We start from the raw sequence: 11,424 nt of genomic DNA on the forward strand, positions 1-11,424 counted from the left end.
CGCTGGTATATCAATAGCCAACCCCCGGCTCGGGGCACTCCCTTGTACGGTCGCAGCTAGCGCTAGCTTGGCCCACTTTAGTAACCCACTGATCTCTCATCAGTGAGCCAGCGGCCAGCCGGACCCGGGATTGGCGGCGGCCCCGACACGTTGGGGTCGCCGATGGGCACGTGCGCGTGCGGTTAGGTAAAACAGGTCGCACACCAGAGCTAACGTTATACAGCTTGCCTTGAAGCTTGGGTTTGTTTGTATACTTACAGGAATATTTGTCCATTGCTGCTGGAGCCCTGCAATGCGCGATAATCCAGCAATAGTGCTGGTTCCCGATAAGAACATGCGTGACATCTTTGAAACAGCTGATGGAAGATGCAAACGAGAGTTCTGAGCCTGACTAACGATTTCTAACACCAATTGTTTACATTTCGATTTTTTTTTGCATAAACACAGTCGTTTATTTACAAAATGCGGTCCAGGATACAATATTTTTCCGCCAAACGAATGGCAAAATAAGACTATGCACATAGCATAATGACCTTCCTGGAGGAACTTCCGGGTCAGTATCCCGCCTGCGATCGCTGGCATAGCAACGAAACAGTAAACCTGTGCGTGTGGGCTGCTAGAAATCCACGTCGTCGTGTCTGAGAAAAGGATAATATATTAGCGATTACAGTGACATTTTATCGCAGAAAACTGCAAGATGAGCTCGAGACAAGTATTACAAGGTAAATGAAGCATTTGTGATGACAGTATTTCGTTACTTAACGAATTTGGTGGTTTTAATTTTAGATGTGCCTGTGTTTTTGTATGAGAGCAGTCACAAAAAGATCTTGGCATGCGCGGCACGGGATGCCTCTCTCTGCTCTGTGGATGCGAATGAACAAGGAGTGGGGCCAGGGTGCCGGGTGTGGTGTGTGTGTGCAGTAAACATGAGATGTGCCTCACAGCAGCTCAGACACTCAGACAAGTGTTAGATTTGATTTTACCTAGAATATAAAAATGCCTTTATTTACCATAAGTTATTAGGTAGCAGCATCATGTATGCCTGGAAATCCAGGATGATGTTATCTTTATCAGTAAATGAACGCTACCACCATAAACCAATTCAAGTCGTCCCTAGAAAGACACTGGAGAAACAACCCAATCAAATATGAGCCCTACCTGAGACGGGACAGAACTGTAACGAGGGACAAATAAGCTTTGCTTCCAGTCTCTACACCCAAGTATACCCAAGTAATTATTCATAGACGTCTAGGATCTAATTGTCAGATAGACCCTAACTGTTAAACGTTAGCTAGAATGACCTAGATTTCTACTCATTGGATTTGGATCTGACAATATGAATATCAATTAATTATCATCATATAATATGTTTTCACTTTATCATTTCTATTATATCCATTGGCACTGGTCCATGGCAATGACAATTTGCATGTGTTGTCATTAATGTCAGTTGTGTCTTCTTGGGCTTGGCTTGCGGACAAACTTTTGGCCAACTTTGATATTTGTAGACAACTCACTCACAGTTGGCCAAAAGTTTGTGCACAAGCCAAGCCCAAGAAGACACAACCGACAATGCATGCAAATTGTCATTGCCATGGACAAGTGCTAATGGATAACAATGGAAATGATGAAGTGAAAACATAATAATCTAGGTAGAAGTTAAAGAACTTTATTTACTAGGCACCTACATGCAGTTCAAGCTCCAGTCATCTAATGTGATAAAAACACTTGTAGATCTAAAAGTCTACAGTACCACTGTCAATGTGCTGTCCATTTATGTGGGGACACTGAAATCTAGAAATTATGCATCCTCATAGGCCTCATTTAATGTAATTTTTCATTTATTTCCACATGAAAAACAACAGTCATATACAGCTAGACGTGATCGTTTATGTTTTGGGGGACCATTCAGAAGCCGAACGTTTTTAGAAATGATAGGAAAAGACCCAAAAAGACATAGGATCTGCAAAAAGTTCAACACAGGACTATGGCACAGTTAAAGCCTGGGGAGATGCAAATTACATAACACGTAGACTTTCTACTTAACACAAACAATAAGGGGTTGGGAGAGTATGTAACAAATGAAGTTGAAAGAAAGCACGTCTGAAATTATTTCTAAATTCTGAATTGCTGTGTAGGGCCTGATGACTTTGAGTTCTTTACATGTGAGTTACTTCAGTGAGACTTATCTGAGAGATTTAAAAGTGGGTCAGTAGATATCTGCAAAAAAAAAAGAAGAAGAGAAAAGTACCAATGTGCAGTGATTATGATCTTTCCCACTTTATTTGAACATGACTGGATGTTCCTTATCAGGAGTTTAGGCATTCTAGTCCTAGCTATTGACAAAAATGATCCACACTGCACCTATGCCCCGTGTATGAGTTGGTGTGTATAATGTAAATCTAATTGAATATGTCAGAAATATTACAGACTAAAAATGGAAATCTCTACAGACTGACATTCAATGATAGCATAATATTGTTACCGGTACTTTGTTTTCCACCAACCAGGCAATCAAAGACGTTCTGTGTAGAAAGCAAATGCTACTTCATACTTTATCAACAAACCTCCCTTTATTTTTTGCAGTATTTGAGCAGTACCAGAAAGCTCGGACAACATTTGTACAGACCGTCGCAGAGTTGGCTTCCAGGCCGCAGAATATTGAAACTCTACAAAATGCAGGTAAGTCAAGACATGGGAGGCTAAGTGGGAACACTAGAAAGATACTTTAAAAGGGTTTCTGCTTTGTCACCACATAAAATATTATGGCAGTCAATTGGGTCATGATTAAAATGTCTGATCAGTGCCACATTAATCTTGCAATTTTGTAATTTGGTTAAAATATTCAGATTGAGATGTGATTTTAAATGCCTTCATGGTTTAATTCCCAGAGACAGGTTACTGACATTTAAAGTACAGTCCTTTTCATCCATGGATATCACTGACACCATTTCCTATGTTAGTCTGCACTGCTCATTTTGCCGTATTCATGTGTGCTTGTGTACATTACTCTCCCTTGAATATTACATCTCTGTTTTAAAGCCACTTATCAAAGTTTCTTTTATGCATTCACACTGGGTTTTTTTACAATGTAATACATTGTACAATTTAGTCTTTTGAGTGCAAGACATGAATACCTCAATGAAATGCAATTTATCAATCTATCTATCCAGTATTATAGAATATGCAATATATGAAATGTATGTAAAGTGATAATTGTGTGATCATTATTTTACCACTGCTTTTGTCTGACCCATGTACTTTGTCAAGGTGTGATGTCTCTGCTACGTCCACTACTTCTGGACATCGTCCCCACAATCCAACAGACTGCCGCCCTCGCTCTGGGTCGCTTGGCCAACTACAATGACGATTTGGCAGAGGCCGTTGTCAAGGGAGACATCCTTCCTCAGCTGGTCTACTCTCTCGCTGAGCAAAATGTGAGTTGCACTTGCACACATGTATCTTTCTTCCCAAATGTTCCTATGTGTGTCATTATTCCCCATCATAGTGTACTATCACAACATAACTAATCATTATTACACAAGGTTTGCAGCCACATATAATGGCAAACATGTTGATAATATGTGTAGAGATTGGAAGTTTATTTATTGCCTCATGAAATTATTTTGGGGTGCATCTATTTGTCAGGAGTCAAAGGAGAGAGAAATTGTTGATTTTGTCGTTCTTTTGCAGATGTTTTCTAGCTTTTACATTTACCAGCTAAAAGCAAGCTGTATTTTGCCACAAAAGGCAGATTTCCTCATCCAAGTGCAACTGTATTCATATTGAACTGTCTTTTTGAATTATTCAGAAGTATTCATTATATTTTTGTTCATTCAATTACATCCTTTACAGAGATTCTACAAGAAGGCGGCTGCCTTTGTCCTGCGTGCTGTGGCCAAGCACTCCCCACAGCTGGCCCAGTCTGTGGTGGACTGTGGGGCCCTGGATGCTCTGGTCATCTGTCTGGAGGAGTTTGACCCTGGGGTCAAGGAGGCCGCTGCCTGGGCCCTGGGCTACATCGCAAGGCACAATGCAGGTGAGCAGGAAATTACTATAACCCAATTTGCTACCAATGATTGGCATACAAAATGATATGATTTGCAAAATAAGTTCATAAGGATGGTTGATGAATGTAGATGATTGGCACCTAAATATCGGCTACCAATTAGCCATCGTTTGAGAAAGATGACAGCCCGTTGTTGAAACTGTCACAGGTACTTACATCAATTGGAATTGTTTAGAGAACTCTTTATCTATAAAGTGACATGATGTTCAAGTACTTCAAAGCCCTTGCTTTTGTTCTATTTGTATAAAAGAAACATGAATATTACTATAAATTTTGCATGGAAATTTTAACATAAACCAGTGTTTTGTTTCATGCTAAGACTTATGTTGTTGTGTCATAATCAATTTGGTATGTTCAGAAGATACATGTATGATTTTCAGCAGAGTGTGGAATAGAACACAGGATGTTTCCTCATTTGTCATAGAATGTGCCCAGATTCAAAACCAAACATAATAATTATTCTTTCAATGCTACAGGGAACAGAAGGAAGATCTGATTCATCATTACATGTTTATTCCTTGTTACAATCTTGGTATAATGTAGTGCTGCATTGTGTCATCTCAATCTATCAGCCTGTGTCGGAGAAGGCAATCATGGACCTCAGTTATCTAGTTAATTTTCTACACTTTGGAATTGAAATTTGATAATGTATTTTTATCTCTGTCTTCTTTCTTCCTCCCCTCCCCCCCCCCCCCCCAACCTGTACAGAGTTGGCCCAGTCCGTTGTGGATGCAGGGGCCGTCCCACTCTTGGTCCTGTGCATCCAGGAGCCGGAGCTCTCCCTCAAGCGCATCGCTGCCTCCGCCCTCAGTGACATCTGCAAGCACTCCCCAGAGTTGGCCCAGACGGTGGTAGATGCTGGAGCCATCGCCCATCTGGCCCAGATGATCCTCAACCCAGATGCCAAGCTCAAGGTAAGTTTGTAGATGTGTTATCAGCAAATTCTTGTTCTTTATCTTTTTTTATTAATCTTTTTTTTAGGGGAGAGGTTGCTTGTTTGATTGAGGAGGGAATATTGATATTCCTCTCTTTCGTCAAAATAATTGGTTGCTTTTCTTTTGAAATAAGTTTAACAACCTAGGAGCACCTTTTATTTTCTAAAACAAATCAATGAAATTTGAATATATATCATGAACATTGTTATTTATCACAGGAGCTGTTCCCCTTTATCTCAATATATCCAAAATTATATTATGCAAAGGTTTCTGTCATTCAGTGTGGACATTGTTACATTTATCAGGATGGATGGTACTGAGACAACATTGACAAAGTGGAATTGTACTTATCAAGGTCTTGAAATTGAAATGTGAACATGGTCTTTCTTGTGTTATTTCTGTTCATCAAGATCAGGGTAATGTGTGGAGAGTATAAGTTGGTTTTTTTACCTGGTTGCTTCTATTGTTCTCTTTGAAGTTTCCCATACCACATGTTCAAGTGATATTTAGTTGCTACTGTGCTTCAACTAACCAACTGTACAATGTGAATTCCTGTAGTCAGTGGGCATTAAATGTACATGAAGGTCACGACCAGTTGGCTCTATTATTTGATATTTGAAGAAAAAAAAAAGCAAAATGTGATGAAGTATTTGTATCTGCTCATTTTTTCTTCTCGTATGACAGCGCCAAGTCTTCTCAGCCCTGAGCCAGATCTCGAAGCACTCGGTGGACCTGGCCGAGATGGTGGTTGAGGCTGAGATCTTCCCTGCCGTGCTCACCTGCCTCAAGGACCAGGACGAGTACGTGCGCAAGAACGTGGCCACGCTGATCCGCGAGATCGCCAAGCACACCCCGGAGCTGTCGCAGCTGATCGTCAACGCCGGTGGGGTGGCGGCCGTCGTCGACTACGTCGGAGAGTCCAAGGGCAACGTCAGGCTTCCCGGTGTCATGATGCTGGGATACGTCGCTGCTCACTCCGAGAACCTTGCCATGGCGGTCATTGTATCCAAGGTGAGTGACTCTTTCCAGGAAGGTCAATCCATTGGCTTGGTTGCATAATGATTTCAGCCGGCATTGGGTGTTTATTGATGACGGAATGCCAGCTTAACTTATCTCACTGCAGTAATAGCATTAAGATTGAAACACGTGTCAAGATAATATTTGTCGTTTCAGTTTGAATCTAGTCTCATGTCTGACAGGTAGATGTATGGCAAAATGCCTATTTTATTGCATTCCTGTTCCCCCCCCCCCCCTTCCAATTCTGGCTATAACTCCTTTCTGAACGAGGACAGTGTAGGTGACTCTTGTTATCACAAAGTCCTCTGGACCGGTGGTTTTCTTCGTTACAGGAAAATATTGTTATAGGCAAACAAATAAAGTATTATATAAGATATCAATTTTGGGACCAGAATGGCTTACTATTTCAGTTGCATTTCATATGGTGTTCAATTCATCAAAATAAGACTGTATAATGTTATGCCTCATGGGTTGGATTTTAAATTTGTCGGCTCCAGTGTTGGTTCATCTTGCACCATCTACTGTAATTTTGCTCCCCAGGGTGTAACCCAGCTGGCCATCACACTGGCTGAGGAGCCTGAAGACCACATCCAGGCCGCTGCTGCCTGGGCCCTGGGCCAGATTGGGCGCCACACTCCTGAGCATGCCAAGGCCGTGGCCGTGGCTAACGTGCTGCCCAGGCTTCTGCAGTGCTACATCCGGGCGGATGCCTCAGAGGACCTTCAGACCAAGGTATGGCCAACATCTCCACCCATCCAACATGTTTCTTTGTTTCTTTGTTTCTTTGTTTGTTTGTTTGTTTGTTTGTTTCATTTCCATCTGAGAAGATGGCTGGATAGCTCATATTCAGAGTCTGCAATAGCTGGTCTTCCATGGGGTCTAGTTGGATGTGACACCCCCTATCCTGAACAGTCTTACTACAGTTGCAGCAAGCAACGAGTTGATCCCTGTTCTCAATACATGTACATGTTCTTCAACCTTGTCAGGATTAAAAGTGAGTTGCAACATATTATTTTGTGTTCATTAATAATTGCTCTATATTTCTCTGTGAACATGCATAGACGGTACTTTGGAGAGAGTTGATGAAAAGGAGCAATGCTCCTCTCTAAGATATACAAAGTTGTATTGTAAACACTGACAATCTTTCAAACATCAAATCAACATGTATGGTGTCTAAACCCAAGCTAACATTAAGAAAGGAATGTGGATAGATGATAATAATAAATCATTTTTTATGAAGTGCATATCACACAAAATAAATTTAATTTCTCTATGCACATTGAATAAGGGAAAACATAAAAATAAAGGAAAATAGACATAAGGGAAAGAGGAGGGGATAAACTAAATGACTTTAGTGCACTGCAAGCTATGCATCCATAAAGAGTGTACCCTCTTATGTTACCTCCCTTCAGGCCAAGCGTGCCCTCAAGAACATCCTCCAAAAGTGCATCCACCTTCCCGCCCTGGAGCCCCTCCTCCACGACGCCCCGCCCAACATCCTCAAGCATGTGGTGGGCCAGTTCAGCAAGGTGCTGCCCCATGACCCCAACGCCCGCCGCCTCTTCGTCACCAGCGGGGGGTTGAAGAAGGTGCAGGAGATCAAGGCGGAGCCCGGCAGCGCCCTCCACGAGTACATCAACACCATCAACAATTGCTTCCCCGAGGAGATCGTCAGGTGAGACTCGCTACCCTACCTCTTGTTTATTGTCCTGTCATCCAGTGGATGCGGGGATTTGTTCGTAAAGGGAACGTCCACTGTGTGATTGCCAATCCAAGGTACTCACAAAGACATAAGCTACAAGCATAAAGAATAAAGTGGCTGCTGTAAGGGTTTGTTGTTGTTGTGGTTTGGTAATTGGTGGTTTTTTTTTTCTGTTCAAAGACAGATGTGTGATAATGCACAGGGCTCCTTATCATAGAGTTCAAGGTTCAAACAATTCAAAAGACTCCAACAGCTAAGATATATTGAGTAAAACTCTCTTGTTTGCGTAATGTTTCTTCACAATGGAGTAAAATTGGTTATGCTGTGATGCCAAAGCTACATTAGAATGTGATTGTAAAGACATCGTTTACCCCAAGGTAGAAAGGAATATTTGCATAAATTCTTAGATCAAATGCATCATGTCCAAAAGGCAGCACTGCTGTGTCATTCCTGTTCATTTTCATCATTGCCTTTTCCTATTAACTATGTAATGTCATTTGTACCAAAAAATTATGCCATCTTTGTCCCATGAGCAGAAATTTGTGTCATTATTCAATGTTCCCCTATTTCAGGAGTCAAAGATTAACAATTGTCAAAAGGTTCATCTCAGTGCATGATAGTGATTATTCAGATAGAAGTGTATTAGAAGGAGTATTATTGAGGGAGATATATCGCCATGGTAAATATTACCTGTGCTGAGTCGAGTTTTATCTCTCCCTGATCAGAGCATGATACAAAGAGATGGCATTACCAAGGTGACTGGGTAGATGTTGCCAGTAATGTATCCATTCTTGATAAGTAACTATGAACAATGAACCAAGTGCTGAGGCGATAGTGAATTACAGTCCATATCTCTCTTTGTTATTTTCAGGTACTACTCTCCAGGCTACTCGGATGCCTTACTGGAGAGGGTGGAGCAGTACCAACCCGTTGCTTAAATCATCTGGAGTCAAGATTCCCCTTGGACCATCTCTCTCGCATACTCATTCCAACATTCAGCCCGCAACAGAGCGTCAGATGTGGTCAGATGTGCTTTTAAGGACGCCACTCTGCTTGATATTGAAAGTTTCACCTGTGTTTTGATGCTGTCTTTACCTCATTCAAGTTATGGGAACACTGGTTGTCGTGGTTACTGTCACGCAATCTGCTTTTAGATCTATGTGAAGTTAGACATTAAATCAGAGGACGATTGCAAAAATTTCACTATTTAGAGAAAGAGGTTACTGTTTTTTTTTTAAAGTTAAGGTAGAAAATCTTTGAGAATGAAAATAAAACAAAAATGAGATCTTCTTATCGCTTTCTAGGTGATTCCAAACATATTTTTGTGTGTGTCCTCAGACAACATTTACAATATCTGCTGGTGTTTTCTGGTGATGTGGCTCAGGTTTGGACACAAACTAAGAGCAAAAATAACGCTTTATACTTCAAGACAGCAAAACAAACGAACATTGAAAGCCATGAGGTGATGATTTCACGGAGGCAAAGTCTAGATGAAGATCACATTGTGAAGGGATACACTGCAGCAGATCAGTTCGTAATAAAACAATTCTTTGTGTTTCTGTCAACCTTCAATGTACGACAAGTATATGGTAGTCATTTCACCACATTGTTCATTCAAATGAATGAATAGTCCATAGTATGCACCCCATGCAATGTTGTTTTGTCATACTTCCTCTATGCATATGCAGATTCATTTACCTGCAACCCTGTGTTTCTACTTTATGATATATCGCAATCTTGTTTATTTATAGCATAATTATGATTATCTGCACTTGTATCAGTTTATGGTCTAGAGATGGAACTATAATTTGCTTCCATGCAAACATTGATGACAACCACTAATCAGATTGCATATTTCGATTCATGCGAATGAATGGTTGAATTACACAGCTACATTTTGCAAGCACAATTTGCTGAGTGCTTATGGTCCGTCCTGCAAATAATCTGCATATTTTGTACTCATTGTAAATATCTCTTATTTTTTTCTTATGTGGTTTTCATGTTGACTGCATGTTTATGTGATATATTTGTGAATAAATAAACATTTATGTATTTCAAAGAAGTTCTGTTGTTGATCTCTCATCTTCCTTATGTTGTTAACTGCTTAAAAAAATAATAAATAATGATGATGATGATGATGATCATCATCATCATCTTCATCATCATCATCATCATCATCATCATCTTCATCATCTTCATCATCATCATCATCATCAAAATATCTGTAATAATAATAATAATACAGTGTAAATTTAAATGTGGCATCCATGAAGCAATTAATCCCTTCTATATGCAGCTGTAGGTATACATATACTGTATTTGAATTTGAATATGGCCACTAGGAAAGCAATGAATAGTCAACCATAGGGGTGACACATTCAAGTCCCTTCTGAAAGACTAGCTGAGGAGGAATATAGTGCTTGGGCTACTTCTGCTCCTGTCAGGGGGACTTGAACCAGGGACGTTGTGATTAATACTCTGTAGTCTTATCCAGTGAGCGAACTAAGCTTACACTAAATAATTCACGAGTCTGGTGACAGTTTTGTTTTGTGAGAATGCAAACAAATCAATATTACATTTTTTTCTTTTTCTCTCTATCTATCTATATCTATCTCTCTATCTATCTATCTATCTATCTATCTATCTATCTATCTATTTCTCTATCTCTCTCTCTCTCTCTCTCTCTCTCTCTCTCTCTCTCTATCTATCTATCTATCTATCTATCTATCTATCTATCTATCTATCTATCTATCTATCTATCTATCTATCTATCTATCTATCTATCTATCTATCTATCTATCTATCTATCTATCTATCTATCTACAGTATCTATCTCTCTATATATATCTATATCTATATCTAGCAATCTACACAGCTTCAATGACTGACACGTTAATTTCACATGTGCACAAATCCGACAGCAAGTATAATAAGTGGGGGCTTTCGTTGACTATATGGAGCAGATTTGGCTGCTGCACACAGAAATTCATAAATCTTCCCCAGAACACGTGCAAACTGATATTAGGCTGATGAGGCAATGTAAATGAACCAGTTTTTATACATGTACAGTGTATATGCATTTGTCCCAACACACACTACACAACAATCTCCCCACCCAACCTATCTTTCCAAGTTCCAACAAGAAAGACTTGCAGCTGCACAATGGACTCTTGTCCCAAACTCACCGGGATTTGAGAAATAACTTTATGATATCAAATACAATGTATTTGTTTAAAATAGAGTTTGAAAAACACTAAAATAAAAGAGACTGATCTATGATGCTGGAAAACAAGCTCAAAATCTAAAGAGAGTTACACCAGATAAACTGTTTTCTATACAAGAGTCCACTGTACAGCGTATTAAAATGAAACAGCACCACAATGTGTCTTCAATGTACAAATTCTTGATTTATTGGAATATGATCATCGCATATGACACGCTCTGGATGTTTAACCTCTGACAACACACTCATTAATGTTGGCAGAGACACCATCAAGAATCTACCTGATATCTGAGGTTTACATACTAGTAAGCATAAACGAAAAATTACTGACTGGAAATCACCTGTGAATGATCACAGCTACCTTTGAATTTCACTCCACTGACTTCCCTTTGTAGTAACTTTCTTTTATATGCCAAGTAATGGTATGCTACGTACTTCATAGCTGATTTATTAGCTCTCTAACTGGCAGTACACTAAA

At 40.0% G+C, this 11,424-nt stretch overlaps 1 protein-coding gene across 1 annotated transcript; it reads left to right on the plus strand.

Moving 5' to 3' along the window:
• Positions 1 to 647: 647 nt before the first annotated feature.
• LOC139720164 (sperm-associated antigen 6) lies at positions 648 to 9,150 on the plus strand. The gene is made up of 9 exons (XM_071631529.1): positions 648 to 722; positions 2,587 to 2,682; positions 3,271 to 3,437; positions 3,856 to 4,039; positions 4,778 to 4,983; positions 5,689 to 6,015; positions 6,562 to 6,753; positions 7,434 to 7,696; positions 8,595 to 9,150. The coding sequence occupies exons 1-9, from the start codon at positions 698 to 700 to the stop codon at positions 8,659 to 8,661; spliced, it is 1,527 nt and encodes a 508-aa protein (XP_071487630.1). The 5' UTR covers positions 648 to 697; the 3' UTR covers positions 8,662 to 9,150.
• The last annotated feature ends 2,274 nt before the right edge of the window (positions 9,151 to 11,424 follow it).

The sequence above is a fragment of the Diadema antillarum genome, unplaced genomic scaffold (assembly GCF_040938485.1).
Source record: "Diadema antillarum isolate AM-2024a unplaced genomic scaffold, OU_Dant_1.0 scf00000123, whole genome shotgun sequence".
Lineage (NCBI taxonomy): Eukaryota > Metazoa > Echinodermata > Echinoidea > Diadematoida > Diadematidae > Diadema > Diadema antillarum.

What these genes read in the sequence shown, in the direction of transcription:
- LOC139720164 (XM_071631529.1), top strand. Translation starts at nt 698, where the DNA reads ATGAGCTCGAGACAAGTATTACAAG. An exon ending in TGAAACTCTACAAAATGCAG is followed by an intron (nt 2,683 to 3,270) that starts GTAAGTCAAGAC and finishes TACTTTGTCAAG; the next exon opens with GTGTGATGTCTCTGCTACGT. An exon ending in TGGCGGTCATTGTATCCAAG is followed by an intron (nt 6,016 to 6,561) that starts GTGAGTGACTCT and finishes TTTGCTCCCCAG; the next exon opens with GGTGTAACCCAGCTGGCCAT.